Source organism: Coregonus lavaretus, assembly GCF_964263955.1.
Source record: "Coregonus lavaretus genome assembly, contig: HAP1_SCAFFOLD_47, whole genome shotgun sequence".
Taxonomy (NCBI): Eukaryota; Metazoa; Chordata; class Actinopteri; order Salmoniformes; family Salmonidae; genus Coregonus; species Coregonus lavaretus.
The window spans coordinates 3683331-3704629 of NW_028161510.1; the positions used below are offsets into that span (position 1 = coordinate 3683331).

Genomic DNA, 21299 nt, shown 5'->3' on the forward strand with positions numbered 1-21299 from the left:
GGGACTCACCCCGTGGGGTCAAAATGATCACAAGAACGGTGAGCAAAAATCCCAGAACCACACGGGGGGACCTAGTGAATGACCTGCAGAGAGCTGGGACCAAAGTAACAAAGCCTACCATCAGTAACACACTACGCCGCCAGGGACTCAAACCCGGCAGTCAGTACAGGCTGACTAAATACTTTTATTCCCCACTGTAGATGTATATAATGAACAGACTAGGTCTATACTGCTCCTATATGGTGTAACAATACAGTGCATTCGGAAAGTGTTCAGACCCATTGGCTTTTCCCATATTTTGTTATGTTACAGCCTTATTCTAAAATAGACTAAAATAAAATAAAAATCCTCATCAATATACACATAATGACGAAGCAAAAACACGTTTTTGTTGCTAATTTATATAAATAAAGAAATAATGAAGTATTACATTTACATAAATATTAATATTAACATTAATTAATTAATATATTAATAAAAAAATTAATATATCATTTACATACAGTGAGGGAAAAAAGTATTTGATCCCCTGCTGATTTTGTACGTTTGCCCGCTGACAAAGACATGATCAGTCTATAATTTTTATGGTAGGTTTATTTGAACAGTGAGAGACAGAATAACAACAACAAAATCCAGAAAAACGCATGTCAAAAATGTTATAAATTGATTTGCATTTTTAATGAGGGAAATAATATTTTACTCCTTTTAAAAACATGACTTAGTACTTGGTGGCAAAACCCTTGTTGGCAATCACAGAGGTCAGACGTTTCTTGTAGTTGGCCACCAGGTTTGCACACATCTCAGGAGGGATTTTGTTCCACTCCTCTTTGCAGATCTTCTCCAAGTCATTAAGGTTTTGAGGCTGACGCTTGGCAACTCGAACCTTCAGCTCCCTCCACAGATTTTCTATGGGATTAAGGTTTGGAGACTGGCTAGGCCACTCCAGGACCTTAATGTGCTTCTTCTTGAGCCACTCCTTTGTTGCCTTGGCCGTTTGTTTTGGGTCATTGTCATACTGGAATACCCATCCACGACCCATTTTCAATGCCCTGGCTGAGGGAAGGAGGTTCTCACCCAAGATTTGACGGTACATGGCCCCGTCCATCGTCCCTTTGATGCAGTGAAGTTGTCCTGTCCCCTTAGCATAAACACACCCCCAAAGCATAATGTTTCCACCTCCATGTTTGACGGTGGGGATGGTGTTCTTGGGGTCATAGGCAGCATTCCTCCTCCTCCAAACACGGCGAGTTGAGTTGATGCCAAAGAGCTCGATTTTGGTCTCATCTGACCACAACACTTTCACCCAGTTCTCCTCTGAATCATTCAGGTGTTCATTGGCAAACTTCAGACGGTCCTGTATATGTGCTTTCTTGAGCAGGGGGACCTTGCGGGCGCTGCAGGATTTCAGTCCTTCACGGCATAGTGTGTTACCAATTGTTTTCTTGGTGACTATGGTCCCAGCTGCCTTGAGATCATTGACAAGATCCTCCCGTGTAGTTCTGGGCTGATTCCTCACCGTTCTCATGATCATTGCAACTCCACAAGGTGAGATCTTGAATGGAGCCCCAGGCCGAGGGAGATTGACAGTTATTTTGTGTTTCTTCCATTTGCGAATAATCGCACCAACTGTTGTCACCTTCTCACCAAGCTGCTTGGTGATGGTCTTGTAGCCCATTCCATCCTCGTGTAGGTCTACAATCTTGTCCCTGACATCCTTGGAGAGCTCTTTGGTCTTGGCCATGGTGGAGAGTTTGGAATCTGATTGATTGATTGCTTCTGTGGACAGGTTTATTTTATACAGGTAACAAGCTGAGATTAGGAGCACTCCCTTTAAGAGTGTGCTTCTAATCTCAGCTCGTTACCTGTATAAAAGACACCTGGGAGCCAGAAATCTTTCTGATTGAGAGGGGGTCAAATACTTATTTCCCTCATTAAAATGCAAATCAATTTATAACATTTTTTACATGCGTTTTTCTGGACTTTTTTGTTGTTATTCTGTGTCTCACTGTTCAAATAAACCTACCATTAAAATTATAGACTGATCATTTCTTTGTCAGTGGGCAAACGTACAAAATCAACAGGGGATCAAATACTTTTTTCCCTCACTGTATGTATTCAGACCCTTTACTACGTACTTTGTTGAAGCACCTTTGGCAGCGATTACAGTATCGAGTCTTCTTGGGTGTGATGCTACAAGCTTGGCACACCTGTATTTGGGGAGTTTCTCCCATTCTTCTCTGCAGATCCTCTCAAGCTCTATCAGGTTGGATGGGGAGCGTCGCTACACAGCTATTTTCAGGTCTCTCCAGAGATGTTCGATCGGGTTCAAGTCTGGGCACTGGCTGGTCCACTCAAGGTTATTCAGAGACTTGTCCCGAAGCCACACCTGCGTTGTCTTGGCTGTGTGCTTAGGGTCGTTGTCCTATTGGAAGGTGAACCTTCAACCCAGTCTGAGGTCCTGAGAAGGTTTTCATCTGTACTTTGCTCCGTTCATCTTTCCCTCAATCCTGACCAGTCCCTACCGCTGAAAAACATCCCCACAGCATGATGCTGCCACCACCATGCTTCACCGTAGGAAGCATGCCGGGTTTACGCCACCTGTGACGCTTGGCATTCAGGCCAAAGAGTTGAATCTTGGTTTCATCAGACCAGAGAATCTTGTTTCTCATGGTCTGAGAGTCCTTTAGGTACCTTTTGGCATATTCCAAGCGGGCTGTCATGTGCCTTTTACTGAGCAGTGGCTTCCGTCTGGCCACTCTACCGTAAAGGCCTGATTTGTAGAGTGCTACAGAGATTGTTGTCCTTCTGGAAGGTTCTCCCATCCCAACAGAGGAACTCTGGAACTCTGTCAGTGGCCATCGGGTTCTTGGTCACCTCCCTGACCAAGGCCCTTCTCCCCCGATTGCTCAGTTTGGCTGGGCGGCCAGCTCTAGGAAGAGTCTAGGTGGTTCCAAACTTCTTCCATTTAAGAATGATGGAGGCCACTGTGTTCTTGGGAACCTTCAATATTATAGACATTTTTTGGTACCCTTCCCCAGACACAATCCTGTCTCGGAGCGCTACGGACAATTCCTTCGACCTCATGGCTTGGTTTTTGCTCTGACATGCATTGTCAACTGTGGGACCTTATATAGACAGGTATAATCGTAAACAATATGATTTCATGTGCCATGAACAAAAACACTAAATTCTCAGTCAAAAACAAAAGTCAGAACACAGCCTCACTATTCTCTCATGTGATTTTATTTCTATTCAGATAAAATTACGCTGCATTAATAAAATCATTTTTACAATCAGCACCAGTTCTCTCTGACATGGTGGAATAATACTGATGGGAACATTCATGAGGTAGTGAATGTTTTTCAGGTCAACAACTTATCAATGTTATCAGAACATCACATTTTCATACACCTTTAGCTTGAGGACTTTATTATACAAATTAACTAAATGAAACACAAGTAAATTCAAAAGGTTTCAATGTTAGAATCAAGAAATGCACATGCTATGAATCTAGTTAATCATTTACATTTTGCAATATCCAAATCATGTAATCAAATTCATTTTGCAATATCCAAATCATATATCCAATCAATTTCAATCAAATTAATTTAGCAAAAGCCTAATCTTATATATCAAATCAAAGTCTATAGGTTTCAAGGTTAGAATCAAGAAATGCAAAGTTCCATTCATCTATATAATAATTTACATTTAGCAATATCCAAATAATATAATGAACAACTGAGGGTTTATACCTGTAACCAATGCATTAAAGTTCATAACCAAAACAAAACACACATTTTATAGTATTTAATCTGATTTTAGATATGATCAGGCCTCGAGGTGAAAAAACTAAAATATGCCTATTTCTGAGTAAGAATTCATATAAAGAAAATGATTTCATGTGGCATAGACAAAAACACAAATTGTCAGTTAAAAACATAAGTCAGAACACAGCCTCTCTATTCTCTCATGTGATTTCAGGATCTCTGACTGGGAAATTGTCCTTCCACACAGAGAGTGAGAAGTGGTGGGGCTTTTTTCGTGTGTGTTCTCTTATGCTCCTTCAGTCTCCTTAACCAGGTAAAACCCTTTCCACACTGGGAGCAGTGGTAAGGCTTTTCTCCTGTGTGTATTCTCTCATGCACTTTTAGATACCCTCTCTGAGTAAAACTCTTTCCACAATGGGAACATTGGAATGGCTTTTCTCCTGTGTGTATTCTCTTATGCTCCTGCAGGCTCCTTAAGCAGGTAAAACTCTTTCCACACTGGGAACATTGGAAAGGCTTTTCTCCTGTGTGTATTCTCTCATGCACTTTTAGATACCCTCTCTGAGTAAAACTCTTTCCACATTGGGAACATTGATAAGGCTTTTCTCTTGTGTGTGTCCTCTCATGCTCCGTCAGGCTCCTTAACTGAATAAAACTCATTCCACATTGGGAACATTGATAAGGCTTTTCTCCTGCGTGTATTCTTTCATGTATTTTCAGGTTAGCTGACACAGTAAAACGCTTTCCACACTGGGAACAATGATAAGGCTTTTCTCCTGTGTGTATTCTCTCATGCTGTTTTAGGTGCCCTATCTGAGTAAAACTCTTTCCACATTGGGAGCATTGATAAGGCTTTTCTCCTGTGTGTATTCTCTCGTGCCTTTTCAGGTTATATAACATGGTAAAACTCTTTCCACACTGGGAACATTGGATAGGCTTTTCTCCTGTGTGTGTCCTCTCATGAGCTTTGAGGTCCCCTGATCGGGAAAATCTCTTTTCACATTGGAAGCAGTGGTGTTGTCTCGCTGGTTTGGCCGTCTCTGGGTCTGGTTCCGCTGTAGGACTCTTCCCGCTGTCAGAGTGAGAGTCTGGTCTCTCTCCTGCCAAAGACAAACAGAGTATTTAGTTAAACAGAGACTTTAATGAAACCTCCACATGATAAAACTGTCTTCCTATGATGTTTAACCTAGACTAGATCCCTAAATAAAAGAGCAGAGCTTGTCATCACAGAGTGGCTGTAGTGCTTTGTAGACTGGGTAAATCCATTTGAATTCAATACATTTTTGACAGAATCCCTTTTGATTTAAAAAAAGCTTTCCTTACATGTTTGCCTATGGAAGAAGTGGTAAGAAAGTTACTTTTTGTAACTGAAAGCCAAAACATTCATGAGATAAAGGGATGTAGCTCAGTTGATAGAGCATGGCGTTTGCAACGCCAGGGTTGTGGGTTCGATTCCCACGGGGGGCCAGTATAAAAAAATATATATATATGTATTCACTAACTGTAAGTCGCTCTGGATAAGAGCGTCTGCTAAATGACGTAAATGTAAATGTAAATAAAGGTGCTCAAAGTTGACTATTTTTGCAAACCTCACCATGCAATGAACCATCCATCGTCTTCATCACTGGAAAATATTAACGGTTGAGTTTGAGATCATTTAAAAGCTTCCAAACAGGGTGGTCAAACTATTTGATTATTTCTTGAGAAAAAAGTGTTTTAATAAAGGCCTGATTGGTGTCACTTTTGCCCCAATCACAGCTAATAAACCTGACCCCAATAATCAACTAATCATGATGTTCAGTTTAGAATGCATTTAGTTTAATCAGCTGTGTTTGCTAGGGATGGGGGAAAAGTGTGACACCACTCCGTCCCCGAGGACTGGAGCTGCCCGTCCTAGATTCAAAACAACACATATTTTCAAGTCAACATTCTCTGTGGACCTCCAACAATCTTTGTGGTTCCATTTGAAAGGTGAATAACATTTACATTTCAACTTTTAGTAAATGTTTCAGCCACGACACCACCCTGTAAAATAGGATCAAAGCCTTAACTTACTGTATGGGTCTACATACTGTATGGGTCTAAGATACAACATACTCTCTATGGGTCTAAGATACAACATACTGTATGGGTCTAAGATACAACATACTGTATGGGTCTAACAACATACTGTATGGGTCTAACAACATACTGTATGGGTCTAAGACATTTGAAACCCCACCGGAGACATTTGAAACCCCACCTCTTTAAGGAATACCTGGGATAGGATAAAGTAATCCTTCTACCCCCCCCCCCAAAAAAAAAAAAAAAAGAGCGTCTGCTAAATGACGTAAATGTGCCCTTGAGCAAGGCACTCAACCCTAATTGCTCCTGTAAGTCACTCTGGATAAGAGCGTCTGCTAAATGACTAAAATGTAAATGTAAATGTAACATACTGTATGGGTCTAAGATACAACATACTGTATGGGCCTAAGATACAACATACTGTATGGGTCTAAGATACAACATACTGTATGGGTCTAAGATGCAACATACTGTATGGGTCTAAGATGCAACATAATGTATGGGTCTAAGATACAACATACTGTATGGGTCTAAGATACAACATACTGTATGGGTCTAAGATACAACATACTGTATGGGTCTAACAACATACTGTAGGGGTCTAAGATACAACATACTGTATGGGTCTAAGATACAACATACTGTATGGGTCTAAGATACAACATACTGTATGGGTCTAAGATACAACATACTGTATGGGTCTAAGATACAACATACGGTATGGGTCTAAGATACAACATACTGTATGGGTCTAAGATACAACATACTGTATGGGTCTAACAACATACTGTATGGGTCTAAGATACAACATACTGTATGGGTTTAAGCCACAACTGATGGATGGATTGTGCGTTCCTGGTGTAACTCGGGCAGTTGTTGTTGCCATCCTGTACCTGTCCCGCAGGTGTGATGTTTGGATGTACTGATCCTGTGCAGGTGTTGTTACACGTGGTCTGTCACTGCGAGGACGATCAGCTGTCCGTCCTGTCTCCCTGTAGCGCTGTCTTAGGCGTCTCACAGTACGGACATTGCAATTTATTGTCCTGGCCACATCTGCAGTCCTCATGCCTCCTTGCAGCATGCCTAAGGCACGTTCACGCAGATGAGCAGGGACCCTGGGCATCTTTCTTTTGGTGTTTTTCAGAGTCAGTAGAAAGGCCTCTTTAGTGTCCTAAGTTTTCATAACTGTGACCTTAATTCCCTACCGTCTGTAAGCTGTTAGTGTCTTAACAACCGTTCCACAGGTGCATGTTCATTAATTGTTTATGGTTCATTGAACAAGCATGGGAAACAGTGTTTAAACCCTTTACAATGAAGATCTGTGAAGTTATTTTGATTTTTACGAATTATCTTTGAAAGACAGGGTCCTGAAAAAGGGACGTTTCTTTTTTTGCTGAGTTTAGATAAGCTGGTTAAGAAGCTAAGATTTAAAGTTGGCTTTTTCTACAGAAACAGATGGTTCCTTTCTCTAAGCAGTAGGAAGCAGATTATTCAGTCAACCTTTTTATCTGTTCTTGATTATGGTGATATTATTTAACAAAGTCCAGCTGCTACTACTCCTAAACCTTTGGATGCCGTCTACCACAGTGCCCTTCGTTTTGTTACAGCTGACAGTTTTGATACTCATCACTGCGTCCTGTATCAAAAAGTTGTCTGGACTTCGCTAAAGACCCGTAGATCTCTACATTACCCCCTTTCTGTTTCCAAGGCCCTACTCCATAACCTTCTGTCTTATCTAACTTTGCTGTTGAAGTATAGACATCTGAGTTGTTTAACCCGTTCACAGGATTGGTTAACTCTCGAGGTTCCTAGGGACTCCACCGAGCTGGGTAAATCTGCTTTTAGTTTTAACGTATTACTGGAACAAAGTTCTAAAATAAATTGTTTCTTGATGTTCTGGTGCCGTTCGGGCATTGATTGGGAATTTATTTGTGGCGAAATGTAACAGTTTTTCTGGGTGATTCGTGATGTTTGCTTTTTGTTTGTATTTTAAAGAGTATATGTTTGGGTATTATGTGTATATTGATGTTGTATATACATGCATAAAAGACACCTAGGTCTCAATATATTTTCCCATGACTGTGTTTTTGTATTTTAATTAGTATATGTTTCTGTATTATGTGTATATTGATGTTGTATATACATGCATAAAAGACACCTAGGTCTCAATATATTTTCCCATGACTGTGTTTTTGTATTTTAATGAGTATATCTTTGGGTATAATGTGTATATTGATGTTGTATATTCATGTGGAAAAGAGACCTAGGTCTCAATATATTTTCCCATGACTGTGTTTTTGTATTTTAATGAGTATATCTTTGGGTATAATGTGTATATTGATGTTGTATACTCATGTGGAAAAGAGATCTAGGTCTCAATATATTTTCCCATGACTGTGTTTTTGTATTTTAATGAGTATATGTTTGGGTATAATGTGTATATTGATGTTGTATATACATGTGGAAAAGAGATCTCAATATATTTTCCCTGTTAAAGTAAAGGTTCCATAAAAAGGGCATTTATTATTTGCAGCTCAAATCAATTTAAACTGTTTTTCCTCAAAGACTATTGATGCGGCATCTAAAAGTGATGGACTACAAACTGAGGGATGCTGCTATTGGGAAAGGAATGGTTTCCTCCTCATACAAGCTGGTTGGCCTCTCCTCCCCAAACAGGAATGGTTTCCTCCTCATACAAGCTGGTTGGCCTCTCCTCCCCAAACAGGAATGGTTTCCTCCTCATACAAGCTGGTTGGCCTCTCCTCCCCAAACAGGAATGGTTTCCTCCTTAGACAAGCTGGTTGGCCTCTCCTCCCCAAACAGGAACGGTTTCCTCCTTAGACAAGCTGGTTGGCCTCTCCTCCCCAAACAGGAATTGTTTCCTCCTTAGACAAGCTGGTTGGCCTCTCCTCCCCAAACAGGAACGGTTTCCTCCTTAGACAAGCTGGTTGGCCTCTCCTCTCCAAACAGGAATGGTTTCCTCCTCATAAAAGCTGGTTGGCCTCTCCTCCCCAAACAGGAATGGTTTTCCTCCTCATACAAGCTGGTTGGCCTCTCCTCTCCAAACAGCAACGATTTCCCTCTAATACAGTGCCTTCGGAAAGTATTCAGACCCCTTGACTTTTTCCACATTTTGTTACGTTACAGCCTTATTCTAAAATTGATTTTAAAAGATTATTCCTCATCAATCTACACACAATACCCAATAATGACAAAGCAAAAGCTGTTGTTGTTTTTTACGGAAATATCACATTTACATACGTATTCAGACCCTTTACTCAGTACTTTGTTGAAGCACCTTTGGCAGCGATTACAGCATCGAGTCTTCTTGGGTATGATGCTACAAGCTTGGCACACCTGTATTTGGGGAGTTTCTCCCATTCTTCTCTGCAGATCCTCTCAAGCTCTGTCAGGTTGGATGGGGAGCGTCGCTGCACAGCTATTTTCAGTTCTCTCCAGAGATGTTCGATCGGGTTCAAGTCCGGGCTCTGGCTGGGTCACTAAAGGACAGTCAGAGACTTGTCCTGAAGCCACTCCTGTGTTGTTTTGGATGTGTGCTTAGGATCGTTGTCCTGTTGGAAGGTGAACCTTCGCCCCAGTCTGAGGTCCTGAGCACTCTGGAGCAGGTTTTCATCAAGGATCTCTCTGTACTTTGCTCCGTTAATCTTTCCCTCGATCCTGACTAGTTTCCCAGTCCCTGACGCTAAAAAACATCCCCACAGCATGATGCTGCCACCACCATGCTTCACCGTAAGGATGGTGCCAGGTTTCCTCCAGACGTGACGCTTGGCATTCAGGTCAAAGTGTCTTGGTTTCATCAGACCAGAGAATCTTGTTTCTCATGGTCTGAGAGTCTTTAGGTGCCTTTTGGCAAACTCCAAGCGGGCTGTCATGTGCCTTTTACTGAGGAGTGGCTTCCATCTAGCCACTCTACCATAAAGGCCTGATTGGTGGAGTGCTGCAGAGATGGTTGTCTTTCTGGAAGGTTCTCCCAACACCACAGAGGAACTCTGGAGCTCTGTCAGAGTCACCATCGGGTTCTTGGTCACCTCCCTGACCAAGGCCCTTCTCCCCCGATTGCTCAGTTTGGCCGGGCGGCCAGCTCTAGGAAGAGTCTTGGTGGTTCCAAACCTCTTCCATTTAAGAATGATGGAGGCCACTGTGTTGTTGGGGACATCAATGCTGTAGAAATGTTTTGGTACCCTTCCCCAGATCTGTGTCTCTACACAATCCTGTCTCAGAGCTCTATGGACAAATACTTCATCCTCATGGCTTGGTTTTTGCTCTGACATGCACTGTCAACTGTGGGACCTTATATAGACAGGTGTGTGACTTTCCAAATCATGTCCAATCAATTGAATTTACCACAGGTGGACTCCAATCAAGTTGTAGAAACATCTCAAGGATGGTCAATGGAAACAGGATGCACCTGAGCTCAATTTCAAGTCTCATAAAGGGTCTGAATACTTAGGTAAATAAAGGTATTTCTGTTTTTATTTTTAATAAATGTGAAAATAATTCTAAAAACCTGTTTTCGCTTTGTCATTATGGGGTACTGTGTGTAATTTAATCCATTTTAGAATAAGGCTGTAACGAAACAAAATGTGGAAAAAGTCAAGGGGTCGGAATACTTTCCGAATGCACTTGATATGGAAACTGCTTAGTGACAAAAAATGTGTTTTTATATCTCTCAGATATAGGACAGACATTTAAAACAATCGTCCTTTAGATTTTTGGGGGGGGACTATCTGTTGTTCCATGTAGTGAATGTGTTATTCAATGTGTTTGTATGGGCTAATAGCAGTATCGGCAAATAATCTTTCGACATGAAATAACTTTTTATTATTTTTTTGTTGATACTTCAAGGGGTCTTACAATTCAAAATCAAATAGCAAAATGATCCTTGGTATAACCTTCATAAAACCATTCCATGCTCAGTAGACCCCCCCTCCCCTATCCTTAGACAGGGCTTAGACTGTAAAGGGTTTAAACTATCATTTCGATCTTATGGATGGTCAGTCCTTGCATTCATAGCTTTGTCTCAAATAAAAACCAAATCAAAGTTTGTCATGTGCACAGGACACAGCAGGTGTAAACAGTACAGTGAAAACGTAAAGGTACGTCCGTTGGGGGAAACAGAGACCCATTTTCACTCCAGAGAACACGTTTCCACTGTCCAATGGCAGCGAGCTTTACACCACTCCAGCCGATACTTGGCATTGCTCATGGTGATCTTAGGCTTGTGTGCGGCTGCTCGGCCAAGGAAACCCATTTCATGAAACTCCCGACAAACAGTCCTTGTGCTGATGTTGCTTCCAGAGGCAGTTTGGAACTCGGTAGTGAGTGTTGCAACCGAGGACAGACGACTTTCACGCGCTTCAGCATTCGGCGGTCCCGTTCTGTGAGCTTGTGTGGTCTACCATTTTGCGGCTAAGCCGTTGTTGCTTGTAGACGTTTCCACTTCACAATAACAGCACTTACAGTTGACTGGGGCAGCACAAGCAGGGCAGAAATGTGACTTGTTGGAAAGGTGGCATCCAATGACGGTGCCACATTGAAAGTCACTGAGCTCTTCAGTAAGGCCATTCTACTGTCAATGTTTTTCTATGAAGATTGCTCGATTTCATACACCTGTCATACACCTAATTTTTTACATCTCATTTATACATGATACAATTTTTTTTTTTTTTAAGTCAACCGATTTTTAAATGATTTCATTAAACAACATGATTTTATGTGGCATCAACAACAACACAAATTCTCAGTCAAAAACATAAGTCAGAACACAGTCTCTCTATTCTCTCATGTGATTTCAGGTCCTCTGACTGGGAAAATGTCTTTCCACAGTGAGAGCAGTGGTATGTCTTCTCCTCCTGTGTATGTATTCTTTCATGCTTATTCAGATGTCTTAACCGGTTAAATGTCTTTCCACACAGGGAGCAGTGGTAGGTCTTATCCCCTCCTGTGTGTGTCCTCTCATGCCTAGTCAGGCCCCCTAACTTGGTAAAACTCTTTCCACACAGGGAGCATTGGTATGGCTTTTCTTGTGGGTGTGTCCTCTCATGCTGTTTCAGGTTAACTAAACCCCTGAAAGTCTTTCCACACTCGGAACATTGATAAGGCTTCTCTCCTGTGTGTATTCTCTCATGAGTTTTCATGTTTATTAACCAGGTAAAAGTCATTCCACAGTGGGAGCAGTGGTAAGGCTTCTCTCCTGTATGTATCCTCCCGTGTAATTTCATGGACTTTAACTGGGTAAACCTCTTTCCACACATGGTGCATTGGTAAGGCTTTTCTCCTGTATGTGTCCTCTCATGCATTTTCAAGGTGCCTAACCATCTAAAACTCTTTCCACACTGGGGACAGTGGTAAGGCTTCTCTCCTGTGTGTATTCTCTTATGCTGTTTCAGGCTCACTAAACCCCTAAAACTCTTTCCACACTGAGAGCATTGGTAAGGCTTCTCTCCTGTGTGTGTCCCCTTGTGTCTATTTAGGTTCCCTAACTGGCTAAAACTCTTTCCACAGTGGGAACATTGGAAAGGATTTTCTCCAGTGTGTATTCTCTCATGCGTTTTCAGGCTCCCTAACCAGGTGAAAGTCATTCCACATTTGGAGCAGTGGTAAGGCTTCTCTCCCGAGTGTATTCTCTTGTGTATTAACAGGTACCCTAATTCGTTAAAACTCTTTCCACACTCGGAACACCGGAAAGGTTTTTCTCCTGTGTGTGTCCTCTCATGCCTTTTAAGGTGATATAACCAAAGAAAACCTTTCCCACACTCGGAACATTGGAAAGTATTTTTCCCTGTGTGTGTCCTCTCATGTTTCTTCAGGCTCCCTAACTTAGTAAAATTCCTTCCACAGTGGGAGCAGTGATGTTGTCCTGCTGGTTTGGGAGCCTCTGATTGGTCTGATTGCCCTGAAGGACCCTCGTCTGGGTCCCCTGAAGGACTCTTCCCGCTGTCAGAGGGAGAGTCTGGTCTCTCTCCTGCCAAAGACAAACAGAGTATCCAGTTACTGTGTGTCCAAACTTGTGAAACAGACGTCTATGATTGGTTCAGATTTGGTCTTGTTTGGGGGTGGAGTTCATTAAAGTAATAGCCAGTGTGAAGAACAGTGGTCACCAAGGCAACCTAGACAATCATCAAACATTTTGGTCGCAGTGTGTTTTCTGTTTGCTCCCGCAGTATTCTTAAAGTTCATGTGAATTTAGCAGTAAAACCGGATTTCTTTTCAAATATTATTTTGGTGACCCCTTTCTGGAGTACGCAAGACTCTACTTTGCTTTCAAAATGTCACGAAACATAAAGACAAAAACAGGACTGAGGAAGAACCCGGCCTACAAGACCCAGTTTCATCACTGTCCTCTCCTGAGCCTGAAAGCCCAGAGACTCGCACTTTGCCCAGAGGTGTGGTTTTGTCTGGGGGCGCTAAAATGAACATTCGAGGCCATCAATCAAGCTTCTTCTACACTCTGAGAAAGTTAAGATGAAAATGTATGTAGTTGAATACAAGCATCATATTCCCTATATAGTGCACTACTTTAGACCACTGTGGGCAAGAGGTTTCTGGTACTTTTCAAAGCAGATTCAACTAATCTGCGAAACGAGACTGCCTGTTATTGCATCACTCAAAACAACAACAGAGTTCCACACCATGATGATTACAGCCCTTTACACCTGACTCCGACCTGACTACCTGAAAAAGGTGCAGGAGACCTGACTACCTCTCTGGAGGCTGACGTGAAACGCCTGGCTGGGAGAGCTGACTACCTCTCTGGAGGCTGACATGAAACGCCTGGCTGGGAGACCTGACTACCTCTCTGGAGGCTGACGTGAAACGCCTGGCTGGGAGAGCTGACTACCTCTCTGGAGGCTGATGTGAAACGCCTGGCTGGGAGAGCTGACTACTTCTCTGGAGGCTGACATGAAACGCCTGGCTGGGAGACCTGACTATCTCTCTGGAGGCTGACGTGAAACGCCTGGCTGGGAGAGCTGACTACCTCTCTGGAGGCTGACGTGAAACGCCTGGCTGGGAGAGCTGACTACCTCTCTGGAGGCTGACGTGAAACGCCTGGCTGGGAGAGCTGACTACCTCTCTGGAGGCTGACGTGAAACGCCTGGCTGGCTGATCTGAAAAAGGTGCAGGAGACCTGACTACCTCTCTGGAGGCTGATGTGAAACACCTGGCTGGGAGACCTGACTACCTCTCTGGAGGCTGACGTGAAACGCCTGGCTGGGAGAGCTGACTACCTCTCTGGAGGCTGACGTGAAACGCCTGGCTGGGAGAGCTGACCACCTCTCTGGAGGCTGACGTGAAACGCCTGGCTGGCTGATCTGAAAAAGGTGCAGGAGACCTGACTACCTCTCTGGAGGCTGACGTGAAACGCCTGGCTGGGAGACCTGACTACCTCTCTGGAGGCTGACGTGAAACGCCTGGCTGGGAGACCTGACTACCTCTCTGGAGGCTGACTTTAAACGCCTGGCTGGGAGAGCTGACTACCTCTCTGGAGGCTGACATGAAACGCCTGGCTGGCGGATCTGAAAAAGGTGCAGGAGACCTGTGTGAGCTTAGAGGGATTTTCTTGCCCCAATAACCTGAAACTGGTATCGGTCCCAGAGTCAGCGGAAATGCCTCGCGCAAACAGATTTTGTTTCCGGGCTGCTGAAGGATGTTCTAGCTAGTTCTAACTGGAAGGAGGTTGAATTGTTTAGTTCTAATGTTGTCATTCTGTCATTCTATTCAGCTTCTTTTTCCAAGTATCTTTATATTATATTACATCATATTATTATATTATATTATACATTATAACATTATATAGTAACATTATTACTCTGATAATTATTCCTGGGGATTATTAGCAAATAAATCTAAAAACCTGTTTTTGCTTTGGCATTATGGGGTATTGTGTGTAGATTGACGAGGAACATTTTTATATAATCAATTTTAGAATAAGGCTGTAAAGTAACAAAAATGTGGAAGAAGTCAAGGAAAGAAATTCCACAAATTAACTTTTAACAAGGCACACCTGTTAATTGAAATGCATTCCAGGTGACTACCTCATGAAGCTGGTTGAGAGAATGCCAAGCGTGTGCAAAGCTGTCGTCAAGGCAAAGGGTGGCTACTTTGAAGAATCTTTAACTTTTTTGGTTACTACAAGATTCCATATGTGTTATTTCATAGTTTTGATGTCTTCACTATTATTCAACAATGTAGAAAATAGTAAAAAATAATGAAAAACCCTTGAATGAGTAGGTGTCCAAATGTTTCACTGGTACTGTATATATACAGTGGGAGAACAAGTATTTGATACACTGCCGATTTTGCAGGTTTTCCTACTTACAAAGCATGTAGAGGTCTGTAATTTTTTATCATAGGTACACTTCAACTGTGAGAGACGGAATCTAAAACAAAAATCCAGAAAATCACATTGTATGATTTTTAAGTAATTAATTTGCATTTTATTGCATGACATTGGTGGTCCTCTGTAGCTCAATTGGTAGAGCACGGCGTTTGTAACGCCAGGGTAGTGGGTTCGATCCCCGGGACCACCCATACGTAAAAACGTATGCACACATGAGTGTAAGTCGCTTTGGATAAAAGCATCTGCTAAATGTCATATAATATTATTATAATAACGCCAATATTCCTCTTATAAACACTCAACCAGGAAGCTGTCTAACACCCCCCTGTATATAGCCTCCCTACTGTTATTTTAATTTGACTTCTGCTCTTTTTTCAACTTTTTTTGTTGTTGTTGTTTTATTTTACTTTTTTATTTAAAAATAAATGCGTTGTTGGTTAAGGGCTTGCAAGTAAGCATTTCACGGAAATGTCCACACCTGTTGTATTCGGGCGCATGTGGCAAATAAAATTTGATTTGATTTGATTACTCCTGGTGACTTTCCAGACTTCATTGAGGTGATGGCTGTTCTCATATCAGATTCTAGTATAGGCGCATCCAAATCCTTTATTTGATCTGGGGACACCCCCTGGGAAAAAAAGGCATTCAATTTAACTGGGTCTAAGTTACATTCAGACTTATATAAAGAGTCCAATAAAAGTCATAAAACACATTGTTAATATCTTTTGTACCAGTCAGTACCTCCACACTTCCACTTTTGATACCTGGTATTACAAAACTGGCATCTTTTTTGTTTCAATTGTCCAGCCAATAATGGACCTGTTCTTTCACCACTTTCATCAAAGCAGAAACATATTCAGCCTTTTTTGTTACAGATCTCACGTCATTGAAAACTTCAGATCACAGACTTGTTTCAATAGGAATGTTTCTCGGATAACTATTTTCCCCCAACTCTTTACATTTGAGACTTTAGTTTTTTCCAACTCTTTCTCCATCTTCCCTTTTCTTTCTGCTGGTGTGTGCTATTATTGTGCCCATAACATAAGCTTTAGTCCTTCCAAGTCACCTCTCTCTTCTCCCGATACGTTCCCTTCTGCAGCCGCCAGTACTCTCTCTCCAGATCCCTGAGAAAGCGGATGATGATCGGTCTAAGGCGGCTGATTCTACCGTGGTATTGTTGCTAGGGAACGGTGGACTCCGTTGAAGCTCGGATTTGTCCAGATCCACCCCAAGAGCTTCCCAGATAATTTGTCTCACGCATTCCCGCGGCCTGCTATCCTCCAGACCCTCCTTGACCCCTAAAAGTCTACAGAGCTAGAACGTTAGCCGCTGCGCTAGCGATTGTGCTATGTGTGTTGAAGCTGAATTAAACGTAGACATTGTTGAAAAACTTAGATAAAACAAAACAAAAAAATCCCTCAAAAACAATGATTCTAAATTGACTATTCTATCGAACTATGAGGAAACTGGGAGGGTTTTATCGGGAGGCTCATTTCAGACAACCACCTTGCTTCCCAACATCCCGTGACTCAAGAGTTGTGTTTATTTTGATGGTCGAGCGAGAGTTGGTCACCATCTGGATGTCACAGTGACTTACCAATTAGTTCCTTCCGCTTTCAAGACAACTGGGGAATCGGTCATTCTGACATTTCCGACTTGAACACTCATAGAAACATTTCCTTGGTTTCCCCACTTGGAAAAAATCGGTATCGACCAACAGGAAGCTCTACACAACAAACTTCCATACACTTTAACTATGAGGTTCCGAGTTATCTTGAAAGCACCAACACATTACTGATTTCAGGAGCAGGAAGACGAGCCGTGCGAACGACCATTACACCTAATAAAATACCAAATCACCGGTGTTCGAGGTGCATGCCGGCCTGAGGTGCTTCCCACTGGGCAGCTGTATCACGGTGTCGCCGGCGGTAGTTAACGTGGCCAAATGTTTTCCACCTAGTTGTAAGCAGCATAACAGCCTGCACGGCTAGTCTGTGTTTCACTGTGTCCTTAGGCCCGGCCTGCCGAGCACTGCTTTACGCCGAGGGAAGTAGCTAGTTGGCTAACCTCGTCCCACACTGCGTGGAAGTGTCTGGGAACGAGATTACTAGCTAGCACAAGCTAGTGTAGCCAGAGAGGAAGAGAGAGAACCAACTCACGGGAATATATCTCCTTCCAGCAGGTGGAGTTTTTGTATGGAGGTCAATGAGCTGGTCCAAGTTGGTCAACAAAATGAATGGCTTACGTACTACGTGATGTTTACTTGATCGAATAGAAGTTTCGTGATGCTTAAGTTGTTCTGAGTGTACTGATAAGTAGGACACGTGACATACCGACAACTTTGAGAAAAAACACTATAGGAGATGGCTTTGCAAATTCATAACATGATGCTAGTAGCATAGCATCTCTCACCATTGAATTGACAAGCGAACTCCAAATATCCCAAGTGAAAAACACATTTAAGGCGGTACTTACTGGTGTTAATCAGATCTCCTATCTCCTCCTCTTCATCTTTCAATGTGACAGTAATCTCTCCCTCCTTCTTCACTCCAAAACCTGCATCCTCCTCTATCTCTTCTTCCTCTTCTTTCATTGTAACATCTTCCTCCTCTTTCACTCTGAACGCGTCTTCCTCTTCTTTCACTGTAACATCCTCCTCCTCTTTCACTCTGAACGCGTCTTCCTCTTCTTTCACGGTAACGTCATTCTCTTCTTCTTTCACGGTAACAGCCTCACCCTCTACTTGTTTTTGTATTGTAACATCCTCCTCTTCCTCCTCCTCTTTCACTAGAGCTTCTTTCTCCGTCCAGCAGACCTCCTCTTCTTTAGCAGGAGGAGAGTAGCTTAGTGAGCTCATGGTCGGGGATGTTAGCTAGCTAGGCTAGTGCTAACTTAACCAGCCAGCTACTGTAGCTGACTAATAAAAACAACTTAATATTAAATTAAATAGGTTAACAAGTAGATACGACGGAAGTGTGTTTAAAACACAGTAGCTAATATACACCGAAAGCGTCTAGAGCTTGAATCTTTCGGCTGTTGGCTAACCAGCTATGGAGGTGGTTGACTGTTGCCTCCCGTCCACTAGATTATACGTCACGCTTTCAGCATCGCCTGAAAGACACACATCGCCATCTGCTGACTGGAGTGGGTATCGCGGTTGAGGATCTTTTTTTTATTGACAAAGTATATTTTAAATGTATTTAATTATATAATACTATAATATTGAGTCGTACTAAGACAGGGATGTGCTGATTGATTAGTGCAGATTTTTAACGAGTAAGAATAAAAACAATTATACTACAGCACATCTGCATTTAAGGCAGTTTCATTAAGTCAAACAAAATCTAAATAAGTAACTATCTAACATGCTGCTCCAACATAGTGTAACAATACATAAAGTAGATGTATATAATGAACAGACTAGATCTATACTGCTCCTACATGGTGTAACAATACATCATGTAGATGTATATAATGAACAGACTAGCTCTATACTGCTCCTACATGGTGTAACAATACATCATGTAGATGTATATAATGAACAGACTAGGTCTATACTGCTCCTACATGGTGTAACAATACATCATATAGATGTATATAATGAACAGACTAGGTCTATACTGCTCCTACATGGTGTAACAATACATCATGTATATAATGAACAGACTAGCTCTATACTGCTCCTACATGGTGTAACAATACATCATATAGATGTATATAATGAACAGACTAGGTCTATACTGCTCCTACATGGTGTAACAATACATCATGTAGATGTATATAATGAACAGACTAGGTCTATACTGCTCCTACAAGGTGTAACAATACATCATGTAGATGTATATAATGAACAGACTAGGTCTATGCTGCTCCTACATGGTGTATCAATACATCATATAGATGTATATAATGAACAGACTAGATCTATACTGCTCCTACATGGTGTAACAATACATCATGTACAGTGGGGAATTTTTTTTTAGTCAGCCACTAATTGTGCAAGTTCTCCCACTTAAAAAATTGAGAGAGGCCTGTAATTTTCATCATAGGTACATGTCAACTATGACAGACAAATTGAGAGAAAAAAATCCAGAAAATCACATTGTAGGATTTTTTATGAATTTATTTGCAAATTATGGTGGAAAATAAGTATTTGGTCACCTACAAACAAGCAAGATTTCTGGCTCTCACAGACCTGTAACTTCTTCTTTAAGAGGCTCCTCTGTCCTCCACTCGTTACCTGTATTAATGCCACTTGTTTGAACTTGTTATCAGTATAAAATACACCTGTCCACAACCTCAAACAGTCACACTCCAAACTCCACTATGGCCAAGACCAAAGAGCTGTCAAAGGACACCAGAAACAAAATTGTAGACCTGCACCAGGCTGGGAAGACTGAATCTGCAATAGGTAAGCAGCTTGGTTTGAAGAAATCAACCGTGGGAGCAATTATTAGGAAATGGAAGACATACAAGACCACTGATAATCTCCCTTGATCTGGGACTCACCCCGTGGGGTCAAAATGATCACAAGAACGGTGAGCAAAAATCCCAGAACCACACGGGGGGACCTAGTGAATGACCTGCAGAGAGCTGGGACCAAAGTAACAAAGCCTACCATCAGTAACACACTATGCCGCCAGGGACTCAAATCCTGCAGTCAGTACAGGCTGACTAAATACTTTTTTTCCCCACTGTAGATGTATATAATGAACAGACTAGGTCTATACTGCTCCTACATGGTGTAACAATACAGTGCATTCGGAAAGTGTTCAGACCCATTGGCTTTCCCCACATTTTGTTATGTTACAGCCTTATTCTAAAATAGACTAAAATAAAATAAAAATCCTCATCAATATACACATAATGACGAAGCCAAAACACATTTTTGTTTTTAATTTATATAAATAAAGAAATAATGAAGTATTACATTTACATAAATATTAATATTAACATTAATTAATTAATACATTAATAAAAACTTTAATATATCATTTACATACAGTGAGGGAAAAAAGTATTTGATCCCCTGCTGATTTTGTACGTTTGCCCGCTGACAAAGACATGATCAGTCTATAATTTTTATGGTAGGTTTATTTGAAAAGTGAGAGACAGTATAACAACAACAAAATCCAGAAAAACGCATGTCAAAAATTTTATAAATTGATTTACATTTTTAATGAGGGAAATAAGTATTTGACCCCTTTGCAAAACATGACTTAGTACTTGGTGGCAAAACCCTTGTTGGCAATCACAGAGGTCAGACGTTTCTTGTAGTTGGCCACCAGGTTTGCACACATCTCAGGAGGGATTTTGTTCCACTCCTCTTTGCAGATCTTCTCCAAGTCATTAAGGTTTTGAGGCTGACGTTTGGCAACTCGAACCTTCAGCTCCCTCCACAGATTTTCTATGGGATTAAGGTTTGGAGACTGGCTAGGCCACTCCAGGACCTTAATGTGCTTCTTCTTGAGCCACTCCTTTGTTGCCTTGGCTGTTTGTTTTGGGTCATTGTCATACTGGAATACCCATCCACGACCCATTTTCAATGCCCTGGCTGAGGGAAGGAGGTTCTCACCCAAGATTTGACGGTACATGGCCCCGTCCATCGTCCCTTTGATGCAGTGAAGTTGTCCTGTCCCCTTAGCATAAACACACCCCCAAAGCATAATGTTTCCACCTCCATGTTTGACGGTGGGGATGGTGTTCTTGGGGTCATAGGCAGCATTCCTCCTCCTCCAAACACGGCGAGTTGAGTTGATGCCAAAGAGCTCGATTTTGGTCTCATCTGACCACAACACTTTCACCCAGTTCTCCTCTGAATCATTCAGGTGTTCATTGGCAAACTTCAGACGGCCCTGTATATGTGCTTTCTTGAGCAGGGGGACCTTGTGGGCGCTGCAGGATTTCAGTCCTTCACGGCATAGTGTGTTACCAATTGTTTTCTTGGTGACTATGGTCCCAGCTGCCTTGAGATCATTGACAAGATCCTCCCGTGTAGTTCTGGGCTGATTCCTCACCGTTCTCATGATCATTGCAACTCCACAAGGTGAGATCTTGAATGGAGCCCCAGGCCGAGGGAGATTGACAGTTATTTTGTGTTTCTTCCA

At 42.0% G+C, this 21299-nt stretch overlaps 1 protein-coding gene across 2 annotated transcripts; it reads right to left on the bottom strand.

Moving 5' to 3' along the window:
* Window positions 1-3317: 3317 nt before the first annotated feature.
* On the bottom strand, window positions 3318-18214 carry LOC311120577 (uncharacterized protein). 2 transcript variants are annotated; one of them, XM_084195165.1, is made up of 2 exons: window positions 17668-18214; window positions 3318-4867 (listed from the first exon to the last, which is right to left on the bottom strand). In XM_084195165.1, exons 1-2 carry the CDS (start codon window positions 18047-18049, stop codon window positions 3978-3980), a joined length of 1272 nt encoding a protein of 423 aa, XP_084051291.1. In that variant the 5' UTR covers window positions 18050-18214; the 3' UTR covers window positions 3318-3977. The 2 variants fall into 2 exon arrangements, with proteins under 2 accessions (XP_084051291.1, XP_084051290.1); XM_084195164.1 differs by lacking the exon at window positions 3318-4867 and adding an exon at window positions 10859-12816 and having other exon boundaries at window positions 17668-18208.
* Window positions 18215-21299: the final 3085 nt, after the last annotated feature.

Excerpts from the sequence above, each read along its gene's own strand:
- LOC311120577 (XM_084195164.1), bottom strand. The coding sequence starts at position 18,049 with ATGAGCTCACTAAGCTACTCTCCTCCTGCTAAAGAAGAGGAGGTCTGC. Across the intron at positions 12,817-17,667 it reads AGGAGATCTGATTAACACCA|GAGAGAGACCAGACTCTCCC; the intron begins GTAAGTACCGCC and ends TGTCTTTGGCAG.